Source organism: Lacerta agilis, chromosome 10 (genome assembly GCF_009819535.1).
Source record: "Lacerta agilis isolate rLacAgi1 chromosome 10, rLacAgi1.pri, whole genome shotgun sequence".
NCBI lineage: Eukaryota > Metazoa > Chordata > Lepidosauria > Squamata > Lacertidae > Lacerta > Lacerta agilis.
Genome location: NC_046321.1, coordinates 17,257,131 through 17,279,822, shown reverse-complemented (window position 1 = coordinate 17,279,822; position 22,692 = coordinate 17,257,131). Strand labels below are relative to the sequence as shown.

The window sequence follows — 22,692 nt, the reverse complement described above, 5'->3', positions numbered from 1 at the left end:
GTAAAGCATCAGTCAAATATTTTCTCTAGCTATTAAAATGAAGCATAGGTTGTGTCCAAGTTCACGACTCAAAAGCGCCACTCCTTCCATTAAATTCTGTCAACTGCTAATACATTGAAATTCTCTGGGTTTTTCTCTTGATCAAAGGTTACATCTTCTGGACCTTCTCTTCTCCATAGGAAAGAAAGCAAAACCACAACTATTGTTGGTTCATAATTAAAGAAATGCTGTTTATTGAGTATATCTTAAGTACAAAGGTTTATGAAAAATATAAAGATGTAAATGTACATCTATGACAAATAAAACTCAGCGAGCTGCTGTTGGCAGCTCTTTCTTCCTGTGCAGCCTGACATTTAGCCAATGATGCATTCCCTGGTTTGGAACAATCATAATCAGAAGAATTTTTATTTGCATCGGCCACTAGCCATAGCACTAAAACAAAACAAAATGTACTAAAGATAGAGGTAAAAACTTAACTATACAAAATACATTTTGGAGGTTTACAACAATAATCATATAAAAGATCTTATTCTACTTGCACCTGCGAAAAACCTTGCTGTTTTCGCTGTCACCTGATCATCTTGATCTGCTAAAAGAAAGGACATGGTAGCAATGGTTGAGCAACCCAGCATGGACAGTAATAGAGGGTTAATAACCTCACTCCTCAAATCTTCATAAAGAGTGCAAGCCAGAAGCACATGAGCCACTGACTCAATACTGCCATCCCCACATGGACATAAATGTTTTTTTCCAGTGGGAGTTTTTGAAATCAACCCTCAAGCACAGCCAAAGGCAGCATATTAATCTTGTGAAAGTGAAAGTGCATTTGTATTTTGCAAAATTCTTAAATTTTGCAAACAGGGTGCCAAGGGAACATGCAGGGCCATTGCTGGCAGCTGAGAGATTGTCAGATGGAAGCACTATTTGGATAGATAATGTGAAGACTTGTGTGGCTATTGCGATTTGCAAAATAGTGGTAGCTTAGGATTCTGACAAACGGCATGGACACCACCTGGCTGCAGACTTATTGCCTCCTCTGCTTCTGTGGCACTCTACCAGGAACCACTGAAGACTGGGAATTGGCCCAAAGTGATAGGAAACACTTCAGTTGCTTCATTTCTGCATACCAGACTGCTAGGGAAGGCATGGGAGTAGAGTAAAAAGCAACACTTGTCAATCATTTATGGGATGTCTTCTGTACTCACAAATGCTGTAAACAAGAGTTAGATGGCTTTTTATGAACATTCAAGTTGCTGATGAACACCTTGGAATTAGGAATAACTTCTGCTGGTGGAGGAAAAAAACCTGACAGATCAAAACTCTCATGAGCATATCATTTCTATGGGCTGTATTCAGTGTTTTCTGTCCACTAGCACAAGGATTCTTGTGCAAGTGGGTGGCTGAGTTTTAATGTTATGCAACAGAGGAATCTATTGCAACAGTTGTGCTAGCAGAAACTTGTTCCATACGAGACTGCACAGTCTATTGTACAACAAAGTTACCAGCAAGCTGCTTATGCATTCTCTCGTGCATCAATGTTCCACTGGTGCAACACATTTTTCCAGTGGAACAAGTATACCACTAAGAGACTTCAACTTAGCGCTGCATTGGATCAAACTATTGTCTACAAACAGATCCTATGAACATTCAAAGAGATTGTCCTAGGTAAGTGTGTGTAAGTTTTGCCAAAGCAGAACTAGAAACAGGCAGCTGTTCTGGTTCATTGTGGGAAATGTGAATGGTGACTCACAGATCCATCTACCTGACATGGGGGCCAAAGGTAGGTGTTAGTGCTGGTGTGCCCTACCAGGCACTGGGCTCTCAACAACTGGCCAAGGAGTTCCAAGTGCTGAAATGGACCCTGGCTCCTGTTGACATTCGTGGTATATGATTTGACCATTTCAGTACCGGCCTTTCCATTACTGAGACAGCACATCTTGCCCAATCGAGGGGTGGAGGTGAAATTTGGCTCAACCTGCATTTTAATCCAAGTTTATGCAATTCACACTCCTTGAAGCAATAGGCAAACTGAGATGCAGTAAACCTTTAACTTTTCTCCAAAATTCTGCAAGGAATACAAAGGAAACACAACGCAAATATGGGAGAGGAGGGTTGGAATCAATTGCTTATCATTTGAGGGCTGAAAGAAAACAGCAGCAGCAATTACTGATCATACTCAATGGATTTCCGGACATGGGACAAATAAACAAACACAGGCAATTTCCACTCCTGTTTCCATTTTCGTCAGAATTCTCCAACATCCCTAGCTGCAGCCACAACATTCACAATGCAAAAAGGGTTCCCTCCTGGTGTTTAGGATATTGAATTGACCTTGGTTAGCAGTGAACATTTACACAAGAAATAAATGAAAGCAAACCAGGACTCTGTGCACAGAAATTGATTTTCTAGCTTGTTGTGTCTTCCATTTCCCTCCCACCCCCACTACCTCTTATTTTGTGCCGCAGACCATATGCCAACCTCTGTATCACAAATGCTAAGCTAGCATCATGAGGTCAGAGACTTCAGCTTTGTTATCTCCTATATGATCCAGGCTGTCCTGAACTTCTAATGCAGTTTTGGCATTTGCTTATATGGCAGTTGCATTCAACTTGCATTTCTCAGGTTTTCCCAGCAACTCAGGGATGTCACACAGAGCTGAATCAAACAATGGATATTCAAGCTGAAATACTGTCTGCCTGCTCCATTTCCTTTCTGCACTAGTCTCTTCTCAAAGGAGAAAAAAAGAGAAAGATCTTAAGTGGCTTTGACATGCTCTTTTTCTGACAAACTCATCTTGCTTCCAATTTATCGCCTTTCCCCCCTCCAGGGCCTCCTGCGTAATGGGAGAGGCTGAGTGATCAAGCTCTGGTTTCTACATCCAAATGAGGATTGTTGCCAATCTTCTTAAGATAAAAATAAAAAAGGAATCTCACCTACAGCAAAGATCTTTGTGAATTTTAAATTTAAAAACAACACAACAGTAATCCACCAACTTTGCCACAATTCCTGCAGTTAGGTCATGCAGATATGGCTGGAGATTCGGGTGTTGAAGGAAAGTGAAATGTTTTTGCCAGTGAGTTAAGCCAGCAGTGGAAGAAACTTTCAGGAAGTCACAGGAACTTGAACTGGCTAGCTTTATTCACTGTCTTTTCCAACATCTTGCTGCTAATTTATTTCTTATAAATGGGAAGGAGTGTACAGCACAGTGGTTAAAGCACCTGTGTTGCATGCACAATGTGCCAGGTTCAATCCCCTAGCACTGCCAGTAAACAGGAATTCAGGTTTCCTCTGAGCTCTGGACCCTTCACAGACAATTTTTCACCTCTACAGTGACTGTTCCATTGGCCCTATTCCAGTCTGTATGCTAAGTAAATGCAAAGGGAAGAAGGTGATGGCATCTTAAGGGACCCTGAACAGCAGCTCATCCCAGATTTAAGCAGGACACAAAAGAAATAAGGAGAGATGTCTCCAGAAGGTAAAGAAGTTCTTCCCTGGGAGGTCTAGAAGTTGGTTTCCTTCTCTGTGGTGATGAGCACTTCCTTGCCTGGATGTTGACTTCTCGGCTTGAAGCACTGTCCAGATAAGGCAATCAGGTGCTTCTTGGGCTGGGGCAAGTCCTCTGCTGCAGAAGTGAGCTGGCGTAACCGCTGTAGAAAGACAAGCAGGGAGCAGACAATGTAGCTGTTAATGAAGCTGTTAGACAGACACCACTCAATAGCCATCTGTATCCATTGCTCTGGGCAAAGACATTCCATGAGCAAATCCATTGTACTTCCTAATGCATGATTATTGGAAGACACATCTAAATGAGCAGAAGGGAAACAACGTAACATTCTGATCCATTATGCCTTTAGGCTCACTTTTTTTTAACATATGGTAGAGCCCAATAAACATTCAGCAGTGCTTACAGATAGGTAGTGCGGTTGGCACAGGTTTGGGGAGAACAGCAAAGCATCCTGGGATACCTCCAAGTGTGGTCCTCCAGGCCTCTCTATCCATAGCTGTCAACCTTTCCCTTTTTTGCGGGAAATTCCCTTATTATAGCATTGGGAAACAGCAGGGAGGGTTGACAGCTATGTCTCTATCTGGTCCTTGGGACACTCCTTGGGCCACACCTCCTCAGCCACACCCCTCTCCCCCAGCCACACCCCACGGTGGAGTGTTTTTGCCTGGATGGAATGTGTCCTCAAACTCTGATAGTGCTTCTTGCTCATCTGGATGAATGACAGAAGAACAGTGTGAATTAGTAGCTAATTCCCCTGGAACTGCTCCACAGGAGCATGCAGCTGCAGACTAGGTCACAGGCCCTTTAAAACAATGCAAACCGCTCTGCCAAGGGGACAGAGCCATTTGAAAGGCAGGCCCTGCTAGCCTTTTTATAGCTTTGTTAGCTGAGACATCTTGCCAACTCAAGTAGCAGGGCCCCATGGGAGCTGACCAGGATCCTGACTTGCTTCATTTCAGACATGACTCACTGGATGAAATTCTAAAATTCATTGCCACTTCCTCCGTGCGCCCCAACCCGCAGCAGAACAGGATACTAATCCGTCTTATTTCGGCATTAGATCCATTAGGCCAGAGCAGTATCTCTGCTTGTGATAATGGACAGCTTCAACTACCCTCACATTAACCGGGTAAATATATGTTTGGCTTGAAATACGTGTCGGTTGTGTTTCAGTTGCTTTTGATTTCAGAAAGTTCATAGTGATAGATGGACTTTAATTGCAACCTGAATCAAATTCCTCCCCTATGCTACTTGCGGCTGGCGATGGTGGTAATGGTGACCTCTTGGTGGGTGTGCTGGGACAAGGTTGGGAGAGGGGTGGAATGGCAGCAGCCCCACAGATACATTCGCACCTGGAGGTTGCCACCATCCTGGAGTACCCCTGATCTTACTCTCGTGGCTTGCCCCATCTCGACAAGTGCAAAGCTGCAAATGGAAGGATGCTGCTGCCTCCACCCACCAGCCTTACAAGCCACTGCTGGCTGTGCTGAACCTTCTTAAGCTTCACGTTTTTCAGGCTGCTGCACTGCCTGCCCTTCATCCAGAGCAAGCCCTCGAACGGCTTATTGGTAACCACCATTTCAAGCAGTAGCAGTTCACTCCAGCCATCAACTTAAGGAGCAGAGGACTCCTATGCTCACTCCAATGCATTGCTTTCTCTTTTTGATAAAATGCTCAAGATCTGACCCAATCTGGTGCCATGGCAAGAGCATCCACTTATTATTAATACTAGTAATATTAATATCCCGCCTTTTGCTCAGACCAAGACTCAAGACGGCACACAGGCATATAGGAAGTACCCATCTAAAACAATAGAGGAAATTAACAGCACCCTTCACGTCCTTAAACTAAAAGCATGCACTAGCATAAGTCAGTTAAATGTCAGAATTTGCATCTGGGAGTTTTGCAAAGTTAATTAACCTTGGCACTTCACAATTTCAGGACTGGGTACATTGCTCTGATTCATGAAGCACTGGTTAACCCAGCTGCTGTGAGCAACATGAGGCCTGGAAGCTTGTGATGAAGCCTTAAGAATCTCAGTTCTCATTTTGTTTGTTTGTTTAATGAAGTCTCTAGCCCTCAGGATCACTGAGAGGAGTTTGAAAAATATGATGGCAGGAAAGTACATATGCCTGCCTGTTCCTATCATTACTGGAATCCCAGAAGCAAGAAGAAATGCTTTCATTTTTGAAAGTGTTTCCTGGAGTTAATTAGTTACTCTGATGTTTCTACAAAAACCTTCTAAACATAATAAATCTAGAATTCTTCATGTGAGCAGAAGGCACCAAATCAGAATGATATGTCAGCAAAGGAGTGGGATGTTAACTCAAAGGGTTTTTATCATTTAATTTTTCAAAACTTTTCAAAGACAAGAATAAATTCACAGAAATGCAGTTTGCTGCAAAGTGTTAGGTTGTTGTTGTTGTTGTTGTTGTTGTTGTTGTTGTTGTTGTTGTTTTAAATCACTTCTGGGATTGACTCAAAGTATGAGACCCCTTCCTCCTCCCAAACCCATGTCAAATAGAAGTGACTTTCAGTAACACCAACGTGGTGCACACTTTATAGCATAAAGTAGAAGGAAAGTAGCAGGAGGGATGTAGCTCAACTGTAGAGCAACTGCTTAGCATGCAGAAGGTCCCAAGTCCAATCACTGGTGCTTCCAGGTACGGATTGGGGAAAATCCTACTTGAAACCCTGGAGAGCCATTGCCAGTCCGTATAGGGAAGACCATAATGAGAGCTGGACCATAAAGAAGGCTGATTGCCGAAGAATTGATGCTTTTGAATTATGGTGCTGGAGGAGACTCTTGAGAGTCCCACGGACTGCAAGAAGATCAAACCTATCCATTCTGAAGGAAATCAGCCCTGGGTGCTCATTGGAAGGACTGATCCTGAAGCTGAGGCTCCAATACTCATGAGAAGAGAAGACTCCCTGGAAAAGACCCTGATAATAAAAAAAGAGCCAGATAATATCAGAAATTAAGCAAAACTGGTGCTGCTCTTGCTTTTCTGGGTTTCCTAAAGGCCTAGATTTCATTTCTGGTGGAATTAAGTAATTTGGCAAACCAGATCATCTTGCTGCTAGGATGTTTTGCACTGGGGGTTTTTTAAAACAACAACAATAATAATATTTGTTTTGTTTTCACCTAATTAAATGTTGTGCAAGAATTGCTCTGAACCAAATGGGTTTTTTTTTTAAAAAAAAATCTTTATTATTTTAATTTTATTAAAACAGAAAATGGGGGAGAGTTGATATTTGTTCCATTTGTATATATTTAATTGTTCTATTTTGTAATGTTTTCCCCATCTGTGCTTGCTAACTATATTCAGTGGTATTTGTTATGGCCTTTGGCTAAGACAATAAACTGAAATCAACAAGGCAATCCAGCACAAATGGTTTAATGCTGTCTATTTCTTGGGTTATTGGTCCTGTAGTTTCTTTTTATTGTCTTAAGCTGATTCCACACCAGGGCCCTTTAATGCTGCTCAGGCATTGCTGTTCCACAGCCAGCTGGAAAAGGGGCTGATTCAAAGAGGCCAGGGCATCGTAGGGCAAAATGCATATGCCAGAGACATAAAGACACATGCAGGTGTTTATGTACTAATGCCTAAAGACTTCAGGCAGAGATGGGTGGGCTGAAGTGCTTCATTTTAAAGGAAATGATAGGTGATATAGTGAGCACAGCAGAAACCTTGTTGAATAGTGACAGAAACGGTGGGGGGCACTTATCTCGAGATAAAAATCTATAGGAAGACCAGAGGAGGGCATAATGGAGGCGACACCAATATGTATGTCAAATACATACAAGCTAGAAAACCCCAAAAGGGCAGACTCATCCACATACTCAGTGTGGATGGTAATACCTGGAATAAAGAGTAAGTTAGTACTGGGAACATACAGTCGTACCTTGGGAGTTGAACGGAATCCGTTCTGGAAGTCAGTTCGACTTCCAAAACGTTCAAAAACCAAAGCATGGTTTCTGATGGCTGCAGGAAGTGCAAGTAGATAAATAGGTACCACTCCGGTGGGAAGGTAAATGGCGTATCCGTGCGCTGCTCTGGTTCACCAGAAGCGACTTAGTCATTCTGGCCACATGACCCAGAAGCTGTACGCCGGCTCCCTCGGCCAGTAAAGCGAGATGAGTGCCGCCACAACCCCAGAGTCGTCTGCGACTGGACCTAACGGTCAGGGCTCCTGTTCTTCTTTTGTAGCTGGCCAGTAAATCAATGTCTCCATAATAAGTGAGTAAATTAAGAATTGTCAATTTCTTTTTTCAAAAAAAATTGTCAATTTCACATGGTTTTTACATGGTTGTAAATCACTAAGCCTACAGTCCTAACCCCATTTGCCAGGGAGTAGTCCTCACTGAATTCAAAAGGACTTACTTCTGTACTGTTAGAGTGTTGCAAGTAGAAAAGAGGCTCAGAAACCTATTAAATTATGCCAATTATTATTATTCCTTTCCAGTGTGATTCTCAACAATGGAGATATTCACATCCCTAGGCTCATCATGTTATGACTTGAAGACAGGAAAGTACTGCATATTGAAGACAACACATTTAAAGATCATTTAAAGATCTTATAGTTAATACCTCAGCAGCGGTGAATTAAAACCTCCAGAGAACAAAGGATATTCCTTTTCATTCCACTTTGACCATATGAGGCATGCTGTGTCAACACAGTTGACTGGAAATGGTGCAGCTGTCTTCAAAGGTGTTAAAGGCAATATCAAGGTAGAACCAAATTGTCTCCTGAAAACACACCTTTGCTCTCCCTCTCCAAACAAAAAAGTTGTCCACCTGTCAAAAACTCCACTAGCAATTCACTCCCTGTCAACAAGTGAACCACATCGCACGTTCCCCTTCAGGTAGGTGCCCTCCTTATCACACACAAGAAAAAGTGTCATTGTACTACATGTAGCTGTGGATACACCCAACTGGAAACAGTGAAGTCTTTTTATAATGCAATATTTCTGATCTTTCCTTCCTGCTGCATATTTTTCATTTGTTTGTGCCCTTTGCCTCATCTGTGTGTTTTCCTCAAGGCTCCCCTTCCTTTTCTTCCCTGTCCGGGGCTTTGCCTCACAACTTGTCCACCTGAGGTGGACATTAAATCAGCGCCAGCATACAGCCTGTCATTCCTCATTATGTTAGAATCCCTAGTCAGTAAACAAGGGCCTGCAGGCACAACATCACCTTCCCGGAGGTCAGAGCACTAGGAAGGGCACCCTCTGCAAAGTTCATTCTCTTCAGTGCTAGAGTGTGAGATTTCCCAGCCACTTGTCACTGCGACTTAAATTGCTTCACATGCAGGCAGACCACCGAATGAGGTGTGTGCCTAGAAGATTGCATTTCATCCTTTCCAAATTATCTGTCATTCCAAAAGCTGCAGTTTTCAGCAAGCCAACAACAATGATCTTGCACCAAAGATGCACAAGATTAAAAGTCAACGGCTCGATTTTTAGACATCACATTAAACTGTGGTTTGTATGAAGCATTGTCTTAGAACCCCAGAACAAGCTGCAAGCATCCAAATCGGGATAGGGGAACTTTCTTCTGTTGAGGGCTTCATTCCCTCTGCACTGGTCTGCCAGGGATTTCATGCCAGTGGTGGAAGGAGATAACACCAGAGGCAGGCAGGCAGGGCTGCCCCTTCTCACTCTATCTTTCTTCCACCTCTCCCCCACCCCATTTGTCTTCCCTCCCACTTCCTGCCAACAGGGAGCTGGGGACTAGACAGATCATTCTTGCCAGAGTTATGAACTGATCACTTGCAGAGAGCTTTCCCCTCTCATCTTTCCATCACTCCACTAATTTTGACTCCCTTCTCCATTTCTCCTCTCCCAAGGCTCGGGGCTGCATAAAATTAGGTCAAGGTCTGTAGGTTGCTCACCCCTGTTCCAAATTTACAAGCAAATAATAGTTTAGAACTTCTTGGTTGCTCTCATCTGCTCAGCACTCCAACCTTTAGAGGTGGAACAAGAGCTGTAATTTGTCAATTCAGACACCGCATCAAACCATAGCTGCGACAAACCCTGGTTTGCCAACTGACTTCAAACCACGGTCTCTGATTTTAGTTTGCCAATCAAATTTTAATAACTTGACTTTTAGCATGCTCTTGTTACATTGATTGAGTTTTTAACAACTTGGGGTGTTGAAGGTGGGTTAAGCATTTATTAAATAAATAAATAACATCAACATCACAAATCACAATTCACAAACAATGATCTGTCCATTCACACATTACCCCAAAACAGAGTAAACTTTCCTAAACTGGAGTTTGGCATGATTCCTGCTGTTGTATAGGGGTCTTCCTTTCCCCAAACAGATTGGCCATTTCCTTGATGTAACAGTCCAACAAGGGCCTTGCATATGGCTCTTGGTCTGCCATACCCAATCCAATGTATGGTGTCAATCTGTTGTTCATGGGGAACTGCATGCATATCAAGCCAGGTATGCTTTTAAATATGCTAATAAGTTTATAAAAAAACAATGCCTGCAATTAAGTAGAATTCGGGGTTAGGTCCTCTGAAATAACCAGAGTATTGCTTCATGGCTTAGGATGTCACTAACACACAATTATTTTGGGACACAGCAAACCAAGGCCATTCTGACTTTCTGTACTACACCAAAAATCACAGAAGCTCCCAATTTCACACTTTGCAAGTCAGTGAACAGCCCTACCCAATAGCAAGCCAAAGTTCTGTGACCTTAGAGATGCCTCACTTTCTTTTACCTCTTTTAATGATCCTTTGGTTTTCAGGAGGATGAACACAGCGTACAATGGGATGCAGATAATAGAGGACAGCGCCATCAACCAGCCCACAGCAATACCCCATGGCGGATATTCGTATACTTTGTTATACGTGAGCGGTGTGTACCTAATGAGTGAAAACAGGAAGGTGGCCTGAAGAAGACAAAAGCAGAAAGCATGACTGCTATGCTAAGTGCAATGAGAAGATAACTCTGGAAAAGAGCTGTATACTGATATTTATAACTTAATACTTTGTAGCAGAATGATTTAAGCTGTGGAGAGGAAGACAACCCACACTGAACTTGAGTCCTGGTAGCCCATGGAGAGGTAGTTGTGAAGATCCTCTTGGGCTGCCCTTCCTGACCTGGTGCCCTCCAGATGGTGTGAACTACAATTCCCAGATAGTATGGCCAATAAGCAGGGGTAATGAGGGGCCTTCTGGCGGTTCCCTCACTGCGAGAAGTGAGGTTACAGGGAACCAGGCAGAGGGCCTTCTCGGTAGTGGCACCCGCCCTGTGGAGCGCCCTCCCATCAGATGTCAAGGAGATAAACAACTATCTGACTTTTAGAAGACACCTGAAGGCAGCCATGTTTAGGGTAGTTTTTAATGTTTGAAGCTTTATTCTGTTTTTAGTATTCTGAACTACATTGTTACTTCAGCAACACTGCAACAGAAGAACAAGAAAGTCTTTACTGCAATCCTCATGGAAAGTTCAATGTTTCATCCTCATTCAGAGATGCATTAAAGACCTAAAACATGGCACAAAAGATACAATCTACCTACCAGACAAACTCCTGGTGTGAGAAAGAGCCAGCACACTTTAACCAAGGGCCATGGCCGGTAGCCAATCATATCCTCAATGTTGTCATAGAAACGGTCTGCTCCTTGATGCCCACAAAGAAAGAGAAGGGTGGTTTTTTAAAAAAAAATCAACATAAATCCATAATATTATGAACCAGATGACACAGATTAACTTGATTACACACACACACACACACACAGAGAGAGAGAGAGAGAGAGAGAGAGAGACATCAACTCTGTAGTTTATTTGTATGTTTCCATTGCCTCTTTTCTCCAAATAGATCTGGGCAACCGAACAACAACCATATCAAGAGACCATTTTGTCAACTTCATGGCTGACTGGGGTTTTGAAGCTGGGTTTCCTATATCTCAACCATCGCTAGCCCAGGGATGGGGACCACCTCCAGATGCTGTTGAACACTAACTCCCATCATCCCTGATAGTGGGTCTTGCCTGCTGGGGGAAGCTGGGAGTCCCCACCATGTTCAGAGGGCCACAAACTCCTCATCCCTGTTCTAGAAACCTCACCTCATTACCAGTGATGAAGTAAACTGAGGAAATCTTGCTGTTATGAACAAGATTAAATGGTGTATTCATATTATTATGTTTTTATATGTGTTGTAAGCCTCCCAGAGTGGCCGGGACAACCCAGCCAGACGGGTGGGTTATAAATAATAAAATTGTTATCGTTATTGTTGTTAGGCCATTTTTTAATGAATTGGAGGGAAACTTGAAACCATTGGAATGCAAACAAAGTTCTGTTAGAAGTAATCCTTTTTGGTGATTTACAAGGCATTTTATTTATTGGCTTTTCATATCTTATCTTCAGAGTTAAAATGTTTTATTGTTCTTTTTCATCTTTAAGCATAATGCTGTTTTATGTTCCATAAAAATAACAGTTGTTGTTCTTATACGGTTGGTCGGTTTTAGTGGTGTCTTATCTGTTTAGTCATAAGGAGTGCTGGGTCGGTGATTTTTATAAGCTTGGCTGAGGGGAGGGAGACACCTTCTGAATATTGCATTAATCTTTAGAGGTAGGGTGAAATTCTAAGAACTGTCAAGGTGGGGTGTTATGAGATGCATAGCTGTCAACTTTTCCCTTTTCTTGCGAGGAATCCTATTCGGAATAAGGGAATTTCCCTTATAAAAGGGAAAAAGTTGACAGCTATGATGAGATGGCCAAGGATTCCCCTCATCCTTTTTAACCCAAAAGAAAGCCTTCAAACCAGAGTTTGGCCACTCTCAGCAAGAGGGCCATATTTCTTGGACAAGGTTCTTGCAGGGTATGACAAACTGCTTCCTTCATGGATGTGGGGAAGATCTGACAGTATCTTGTTCAGGACACTCCCAACCAGAAGCCACAGTCCTGCCACCATTCTCTGACTCAGGGGATGAGTCCTTTGCTGTACCTCCGTTTCTGCTGCCTTGAGGACTACAGAATGAGGTGATTCCCCTTTAACAACTCCTGAAAGGCAAGGCCTACCACACTCCAGGTTTTGTCTGCTTAAATAAGGCTTGGCCTGGCACCAACTCCCTGCAGAGGCAACATCTACAGTTGCTACTGGCTTTCAGAGCTGTCCAAGGTCCTGTTCTTACCTGCCCACATTTCACTAGCACCAGTCACTGCCAGCTTCCACTGTGAGTCTCCACCTCCCATGGCTCTGGACATTAGGCATCACTGCATTGCCTAAAAAACTGTGCAATTGTCCTTCTTGCCAGAAGAGAGTGAGCATTGCACAGTTGCCTAGGCAACCCAAGGATGCTTGCCTAGCTTCTGGGGGCGTGACATGAGGAGACAAAATGACCCTCTGTTGCCTAGGTGATTGTACAATGCTCACTCTCTACCAGTGACAGCAAGCATTGCCCAACCATGTGGGCAATGCAGGGATACTTGCCTAAATTTCTGGTGCTAGGCTGAAGCATTGCACTAGAAGTCTTCCTGTGCTGCAGGCATTATTATTATTATTATTATTATTATTATTATTATTATTATTTAGGGCACATAATGTTTTCTAAGGGCTGTCCACATATGAAAAGATAGAGCATGTTTCCCTTAAAGATCACAATCTAATAGATGTTACACAAAAGGGGGGAAATGTTGTTAGAAGAGGAAAGTATCCGTTGAGGCAGCTACGCTTGATTTTCCTGGGAAGCAGGGGTGCTGGGTCCCAGTCAATATTGATGGTCTGGCTAGTGACAGAGACCAGAGTATGGCTCCGTTAATCTCTACAGTCCTGGGGCAGTCACCAAACCACCACAACCCAACCCTGCCGGTACACTGGTGCATTTCACTCCCAACAAAAACCCAATCCTCCACATTTTACATCAAATTTGTGGGTGATACTTTGTTTGGCCCCAGCAGTACTTTATTCAGATCTATGACGAATGAATGTGTGGAGGTCAGGAACTGGAACTATAGGCTCAGTCCTGCTCCCTGCTCTGTGAACATTTGAAATGGAGTATCACAAAACATTAGCTATAACTTGTCCTGCTTGTAGCATCGTTGAAGTAATGCTAGTTTTTAAATTTCAGAGTCATGCAGCAAGTGCCATCTCTCTGTTTTCATCTTCAGGCTCTGAAGCCACTCCATAACTGAGCAAACAAGGAATCCTATTCCAAAGCCCATAGCATTTAGACAGAAATGAAAGAGTTACATTAATTAAAAAGTTACTTCTGGAGTTGGGATTCAGAATCAAAGGTCCAAGTGCCTGATCCCAAGTGGCTCAGTCTCTGTGAATCACAGCAAGTAAACCACTGGCAAGTCACTATGAAACCTTCCCCACACCCCAACGCACATATGCCTGCTGTGACATCAGGGAAGATTAGCAAACTGGGATGCAAGCAACATCAGAAGTCAAGGGTGACTTACTATGAGATACTGAGATACAACTTTTTATAAAAAGCAGACATTTTGCTAGTTCAGGGGAATGGCAATCTAGTAGGTGGGGAGAGAAAAGGAAACATTTTAGATAAGCAAAAAGTGAGTAACAGCAGCAATTTGGGACATATACACCAACACTGCTCAGCTGGTAGAGCATGAGACTCTTAATCTCAGGATCATGGTTTTCGAGTCCCATGTTAGGCAAAAGGTTCCTGCATTGCAGGGGGTTGGAGTAGATGACCCACATGGTCCCTTCCAACTCTGCAGTACTATGATTCTATGACTATGGTAGCATTGTTAAAGCTTTCTTTACTCGTCTGCCTCCTGCAGAAATGCTGCACTGCAAAGATCTCAGCCCAACCCATCAAAGGCAAGGGGTGATGTAGTAGAAAGCAATGGAACCTGACACGAATGGATTTACAGAGTCCTTGAACGGGGAGGTTGGCATGCTCTATATTTCAAAATGATGATGGAAAAAAATTAATCAGGCTTAAGGAGTCATCAGTTCAGTCAGCCCGTGCTGCTCTCCGGCAAAAGTGGAGGCTGGAAGAAGGATGTGGCACTGCCTCCCCACCCCCGGTTATCTATTCAAAAGGATTATGTACACTGCCGTAGAGAAGGGCCTTGAATAACTCCTTAGGGAGAGCTTTGTTTAAGTAAATGGAGGTGTTCGCTGTTATCCTGGACAACCTAAAGCACACAAGCTGAAATACTGTCACAAAGCAGCAGTCCATGGAAGCAGTATGCACCCTGCCTCAAAGAGCTTCTTGGTCCCCAGTCATCCTAGCAACTACCACACAACAAGGTGCTCCCCATGCCCCAAGAAGTGGTCAGTGCTCCACCTCTGTACCATAGTATATCTTCAGCCTGCTCCTGGTTGCTCACCTGGCATAGGTATCCAACTTGCAACACCTGTGCCCAAATACTAGCATAACCATACTTAGCATTTTAATAGCACGTTTCAAGCATTCTGAACACACACCCTCCCCACCTATCATTGCAGAATCCTTTTATAACAGTCTGAATCAAAGGCCAGCAATATTATTACCCACTGACTCTGAATATTGCAGAGGAAAAGCTGAGGGAACTGCCTATTACCTTAATCTTAATGCGATCTTGCAAGTTTGCAGCTGGTTAAGATCTGAAGGGGGTGGGAATATCCCATTTCACAGCTTGTACTATTTGCCACACCAACTCTGTCTGTCCAAATTTGTCTGTCTGCTTGTGCAAGAAAGTTACACTTATTGAAAATTATTAGAGACAGGCCATGGATTCATTTCAAGGCCACTCAGAACATTGCCCTGAGCATTCTTTCACCCAGTGCCAAACCTGGTTATCTCTAATATTCCAACAGCTTTAACCCGACTTCTGCTCCAACAGGGAGAAGATCTCTTTCAGAGTAAGTAATCTTGGGGTCATATACACGGGTGCTGTTCAGAAAATGCTCCCTGGGCTGTGTTATTATTCCAATCTTTTTAAAACATGTGTGGTGTGTGTGTGAGAGGGGGGAGGGGGAGGGGGGGAGAAGACTCCCATCCAGACTCTTACTTTTGGCAACTGCAACAGCAACCAAAAGTTGGCTGGAATGGCACACTCCTTTCACAGAAATAAAGCCATATGCAGGAAATCCTCAAATCTTTGTCACGACGTGTTCTTGACAGGCAGGAGGAAAAGCTGCCAGGCTGTGTGGGTGGCAGCATCATGGCTGCCAACAGGCAAGTCTGAAACATGTGTCTTTATTTACGATGTTTGCTGTAATCCTTTGCAGCATAAGCAAAGCAGATTTGGGCTGCCAAACTACATATCCTGGGATGGAGAGAGGGCAAGAGGAGGAGCAATCCCTGGGCACAAGTTGCCCATTTACCTACATGGTATTTCATGTCAACATGGAGTGAGGTTTTGGGATGGGGGAGGAAGAGATTTAGAATGGAGCGCATAGAATCATAGAGTTGGAAGAGACCACAAGGCCCATCCAGTCCAACCCCCCCGCCAAGCAGGAAACACCATCAAGCATTCCTGACAGATGGCTGTCAAGCCTCTGCTTAAAGACTCCAAAGAAGGAGACTCCACCACACTCCTTGGTAACAAATTCCACTGCCGAACAGCTCTCACTGTCAGGAAGTTCTTCCTAATGTTTAGGTGGAATCTTCTTTCTTGTAGTTTGAATCCATTGCTCGTGTCCGCTTCTTTGGAGCAGCAGAAAACAACCTTTCTCCCTCCTCTATATGACATCCTTTTATATATTTGAACATGGCTATATATCACCCCTTAACCTTCTCTTCTCCAGGCTAAACATACCCAGCTCCCTAAGCCGTTATAATTAGGCATGTGAGCATGCACACAGGAAGTCAGGGGATCCTTCCTAAGTCTTTCCAGCAATAGCATTCTGTCACCAAAAGAACTATGAATGCGTTATTTGTCTTTCAACAAGTCCCTCGTTTGCATAAGGAGTTGCTGGGATGTTAACACTGGGGTAGTTCAGTATGGGCAACCGGCATAACAAGAGACCACACCGGTCAAATATTGAAATTAACCAGCAGGAGAAGCAAATAAACCTATCTTAGATGTAGATCTAAATATGTCATACAAATGAGGTAAGCGTGTTTTTGAGAAATACAGTTGTCATGCAGGTCAAGTATGTGGAATCTCCCCGCTCCGAGGGGCACACCTTGGGACTGGGGTGTGGAAGCAACAACCGGGGGGAAGAAAGACGTAACATCTTACAAGGACTGGAAGAAACACCATGGACAGAATAACTTCCACACACACTGGAAGAACAAGGATACAGTTTGAGTTCCTCACCTGTAGTTTTATCAATCATTTATGTGTCAACACAAATAGAAGTTATTAATATTGCAGTTGTTGTATAAGGATTATTATTATGACTGGAATGTTATGGAAATTAATAAGATTTTGGAATGCAGAAATAAAGCAATAATCAAGCCATCAATTCTAGCATGCGGGGGGGGCACTTTATCTAAATTATATAATTGAGTACTCGAACAATTGTTATTAATAATTGCATTATAAATTGGTTTTGTTATAATGAGGCTATTATTGGACTGTAATTGAAACTAATAAAAAGTATATTATATTATTTTTAAAAAAGGAAATGCAGGTTTGCTTTCTCCCTGCATGGAAATCTCAGGAGACAGACTCAGCCTTGTACCCTGTTCTCTGCTGCTGAGCTGTTTCCTGCTAATTGGCAGAGGAGAGATCAGGAGAGAGAAAGTTTAAACTCCCCCCTCCCCTCTCCGTGCTGATTGGAGGAAAAGATCCTTGTAGTAGAGAAGGAGGGCCCTTTTCAGATGCTGACATGCCATGCATTTTGGTGCACATTTCGGGGTTGGAAAAGAGCATTGCAAATTTCAGCGATGCATGAATTTCAAAGGACAGTTGCATATCATTTCACACATCATTTCAGGATGTGCAAACTGTGGCTATATGCCTTAAAGTGTGAACCCAAACCAAATTTCTCCCCAATCCCAGAACTTCTACATACCATAAACCCATCCAATGCAGACGACTTCAAAGATAGCGAGGAAGAGCAGGCATGTCCCACTGGCTGCGTAATAATCAAACAGCTGGAAGATGTACATTCCACCCTACAAAAGGCACAAAGGGGGGAAAGGAAGACCATTTGCAAACAAGCAGAGCAAAATGTCTGAAGAAGCCAACAACCGGTGAGCTATATTAGTATGGTATTAAGAAGCACAGAAGAACTCACTTTGCTATTAAAAAAAAAATCTGTCAAGCAAACCCAGCTAAATGCCTCCTCACTATGGCAGGGTGTTGTCAAAATGCCTTGCAGCCAGGATCTGTAGCCCTTCAGATGTTGTTGGACTCCAGCTCCCATCAGCCCCAGCCCACATGGCCTCGGGCTTAAGGATGCTGGGAGTTGTAGTCCAGCAACAATTGGAGAGCACCAGGTTCCCCCTTCCTGGATTACAGGTCTTAGTGAAAGGGGATCACAGCCCTTCTCATTTCCTACATTCACAGCATGCCTACACATTTTTGCAATTCCACAAAGTGGAGGGACTGATGCTGTGCACATCCACCTGGAAAATGCAATGGTCCAAGTGCCTCTGGGGCAAGTTCCAATACTTCATGGAATAGGGGCCTGAAAGAGGAAATGGAACGGGAATCCCTACACTCTTCTGCTGCTGAGAACAGGGAGTCTTCCTGTTGTGCAATGGGGAAATCGGCCCAGCACTGGGCCCTCTGCCAGACTCTGCCCCTCAGCAAATGCCTGGCCTGCTGACATTTGGTGCCAGCTCTGGCTTCCTTGCACAGATGGTACATGTATGTTCTCTAAGGTGAGCCATCTGGGGGCTTGATGCACAGACTTTGAATCCTCACATAGTACAGATGGTGCCTCACATTCTCCATCATTTCACAGATGAAATGGGGGCAGTTACCTCTGGTGTCCCTAGTGTGACACCCATTGGCATCAAAGCACTCTCAAACCTCACCAAGGCCCCCAGCCTTCTCCTCTCACAATGAATGGAGACTTCAATTGGGGGCTTTTTGATTGCTTGCCTGGGTGGAGGATGGGTTTGCGTGTAGAAACCAATAACGTTCTGTGTGGCTGGATATGTAGCCTAATGTACAAAGATAAAAATTGTATTTGTTGTTGCAGCCAATTTTGCCTATGGCCACAGACCTCTTGGTCCGTGGCCTCCAGAAGATGACCTATGAAGGAACACAGCTCTCAGACTGAGAATAGTTCTCCACCCCTGGTTCAAAAGGCACCCTAAAGACAAAACCAGGAAGAAAAGAGGGGTAGTGATTTATTTGGGTCAGGCACCAAAGCCCCTTCTGCCCCTTAGGAAGGAGGGGGGGTTGCAGTCAGCACGAGCCCTACACGTGCGCAGGGGATGACTCCATCCCCTGCCCCTGTTGGCTGAACCCTGGGCACGGTGCCCGGCTGGCTGACCAATTGGTACAGCTGACGGGCGTGGCTGGCTGCATTTAAGCCAGAACGCAGCCAGGGCACAGCCTCTTGCTTCCTGCGCCGAATGTCCAGTGCGGCTTTTGTGGCTTCCGATAGACTGCAGGAGTTTCCTGCAGCCCATCAGAAGCCACGCTTTGGTTTCTGAACGTTTTGCAAGTCGAACGGACTCCCAGAACAGATTCCGTTCAACTGTATAACATATGGAAATGCAAATCACGTTGCAGCTTCTTCTAACCATTTATGTGAGCTTAGAGTGCTGGATAATAATGATTGTATGCCATTGGTGGTTGACTAGGGCAGATGTTATTTCCAAACCTCCTCTTCTGCCCTCCCACTGAGCTCTGCCTTCTCACCTCAGTGACCAGTAGCAAGCCAATCAAGTAGCAGATCACTGCAATGCCCAGGATCAGCACCTCCCGGCGTCCTTTCTTACGGAAGATGTCCGGGGAACAAGTCAACAATGGCTGTCACCAAAGCTCTCGACACAGACAAACTATGGAAGAAATAGACGTATCAGGAAATTACCATGTTCCAGAGCTCCCCTTCCTCGGTCCTCCCTCTCCTCCAATTTCCTTGTCAGTGTTCACTCTTAGCTATATCTACTTGTAGCCATAACCCGCTCATGCACATCTCCCAGCACATGCAGGACTGGACTTGAGATACACTGCTGGAAACCAACCCCACCCTACCACACACACAGTGTTGGCAATGGCATGCCCCAAGTGGCCTGAATCCTTCCACATGGGTGTGTGCATGACTGCCTTGGCACAAGTCAAAGTGGCTGGAAGCCAAAACTTCCGCTTGCCTCTGGGGATTGTTTGTAACTCAGCGATGGCAGAACATTTTTTCTGCATGCTGAAGACTCGCGGTTATTTCTTGGCAGCTCCAGTTAAAAGGCTCAGGAGATACCTCCATGCAAGACCCTAGAAAGACTGTGCCAGTCACAACAGAGAGTACTTCATTAGATGGGCCATCATGTGTGTGTGTGTGTGTGTGTGTGTGTGTAGATCTATAAATAGTGGCCACCATGCATTGCAATTAGCCAATACAGCAGCTTTTCTTCTCTCTCCCCACTTCATAATATTTAACCATATCAGCAGCTTGGGAAATGACATGTTTCAATTGGAAATCCAAAAAGGTGGGGGGGGGGCCAATGGATGCAACAAGAAGGAAGTTTGCATTTGTGCTAGCAAAACCTGTGGATCGTGACGGCTCACCTGGCACTTTCATTACCTGTCTTTAGGCTCCAGGCAAAAACATTTCTCTATAACCTGTCCTTTAGCTGCTTAACATTCTATGGCCTTTTAAATGTGTTTGTGAGGGGGGTTATTGGTGGTGGTGGTGGTGGTTTGTTTTGTTTTATTATGTATTTTTATGTTGTGAACATCCCTGTGCTCTTTGGATGAAGGGAAGTATAGAAATTGAATTAATTAATTAATCAATCAGTTAATTAAGGTAATTAATAATGCACATCTGATGCAGGTCGCAGTGACAGCTTCCCACATCTTTTCACCAATCTATACAGTACAACAAATCAATGCTTATCATTTATTTGTGTCACTCCTTTTTTCCAGACACCATTTAGTAGGTTTTTTTCCTGCAAGGTACTATTACAGACATACCACCCCCAAACTCAGGAAAATGATAAATATTTTTCCGTACTTGACTGTCCAGTCCCAAGAAGATCAGCATAAGGAAGAACAAGCAGGACCAGAACTGAGACACAGGCATCATGGTGACAGCTTTTGGGTAGGCGATAAATGCTAAGCCAGGACCTACCAATTGAGCAGAAACAGGTGAACTGATGTTTCACTAACCCAATAGATAAACTGGGTTGATGTATCTGAAGAAGTGTGCATGCACACGAAAGCTCATACCAAGAACAAACTTAGTTGGTCTCTAAGGTGCTACTGGAAGGAATTTTTTTATTTCTTATTTTGTTTTGACTATGGCAGACCAACACGGCTACTTACCTGTAACTGGGTTGATGTAGGCACATCTACATCTATCACGAGGTGTCTTTCCATGTACAACAAGATGGAGGGAAAGGGCCAGATTCAACTACCCCATTCAGCTGTCAGAAGTTGGTGCAAGGACTTCCACTAGCAGAACAGGACTTTCCACTCCCTCCCCTCATTCACCCTGTGCATCCCCTAAATCTGCTCTGGAGGATTTGGCAAACTCCCAGAACAGTGAACAGGTGGGAGGAAAGGAGAGATTCTTCCATCAGACAAGCATATAATGGTTGTGCTGATAGAACATTCTCCTTCGCGCTGCACAGAATTCCACCCAAACAGTTGCATCAAACCAAGTCATACTCATAGTAGACCTATTCACACCAATGGACTCAAGTTAGTCAAGTCCATTGAACTCAATGGGTCTACTCCGGATATAATTTATTGGATACAACCCAGTGCCCTTTATCTTTCTAACCAGATGTTCAATCTAATATTTTATGCTGGCCTTTCTAGCAATTTTTTTTAACCTCCTTTAGTGTCGTAGTGGGACCTACAACAAAAGCTTCCAGGTTCTGGGATCCCATCCACTCAATTCTGGCCCTCTCATTCCCAACAGTCAGTCTGGATTCCACACCCTCTAAACATGCTCAGTCCATCCCATCAGGGCGGGGTCAATTAGTCCTCCCCACATCTCTTTTACCTTATGAAGATATGCATTATTCCACTCCGTTTATGCCCTAATATGTAATGTCAGCTGGTTCTGGCCAAAGAACAAACTCAGAACATCAACAGTTTTAGAGGAAATTAAAAAAAAATGTTTTCCACCTGTAGTCCTGATAACTTTTATGTGTCTCTTCAGTCTTGGGAAAGGCCATAGCTCAGTGGTAGAACATCTGCTTTGCATGCAAAAGGTCCCAGGTTCAATCCACAGCATTTCAATATAGGGTTGGAAATGCCCCCTGCCTGAAGTCCTGGAGAGCCACTGCCAGTCATTGTGGACAATACTGAGCTAATTGGACCAATGGGCTCAGTATATGGCAGCTTCCTGTTCATAGTTCCACTCTTAAGACCCCAACCCATGCTTTATATTCACCAGTCTCTTTGTTGCAGTCCCTGCATGCTCACCTGATTCAGCCACATATGAGACAGGCACACCCTGTTCGTGCGCCATGAAGCCCAACACGGAGAAGATGGCAAAGCCAGCCACAAAACTGGTGGCGCTATTCAGGAAGCAGAGCATAAAACAATCCCTGCCGGGGCAAAACGAAAGTGAGTGGGTTACAACTGGAGGATGCTCCTGTCCTTTGCACCACCAGGCTGGGGGTAGGGCTTGTGCATTAAATTTAATTAAAGCCCCCATCCACCTTTTATCCCAGAATTTGAGCACCAGACCTACCAGTTCGCAAGGCAGAAGATCTTACATTCAAGCCCTCACATCTCCTGATAGGCCATAGTCAACAGTGTTATGACTTAATATATGGCGAATACACACTCACACACATAGGCCATCAGTCCAAAAAAACCACACCCCAAAAGCAACCATTAAATCATTGTTAGCTGAATGTCCTCAGAAAATTAATCCAGGTCATTACTTTATTTACATTACTTATGAAGAGCCTTTGTAGTCTGCCCTTCACCTTAGTGGATCCCAGAGCTCAGTACAAAACAGAGGAGGTATAAAATCATATAAGGCACAATAATAAATCATCAATAAACAATAAGAGCAGCTAAAACAAGAGAACCGGCTAACCTACCATCAACTAAAGGATAAAGCAACTACTGCAAATGCAGAGGCAAAGAGACAAGCCTTTAATTGGCATCAGAATTATACCTGTATTG

General features: G+C 43.9%; 1 protein-coding gene across 1 annotated transcript in view; it reads right to left on the bottom strand.

The window, feature by feature from the left end:
* Positions 1-202: 202 nt before the first annotated feature.
* The window catches only part of LOC117053760 (sodium- and chloride-dependent betaine transporter-like), a 42,871-nt gene continuing 20,381 nt past the window's right edge, over positions 203-22,692 (bottom strand). Inside the window, 9 exon segments of the mRNA XM_033161873.1 lie at positions 203-3,647; positions 10,241-10,411; positions 11,043-11,143; positions 17,444-17,546; positions 19,249-19,341; positions 19,343-19,369; positions 19,371-19,388; positions 20,558-20,670; positions 21,979-22,103. Coding sequence (XP_033017764.1) covers positions 3,501-3,647; positions 10,241-10,411; positions 11,043-11,143; positions 17,444-17,546; positions 19,249-19,341; positions 19,343-19,369; positions 19,371-19,388; positions 20,558-20,670; positions 21,979-22,103 — 898 coding nt within the window. The 3' untranslated portion in view covers positions 203-3,500.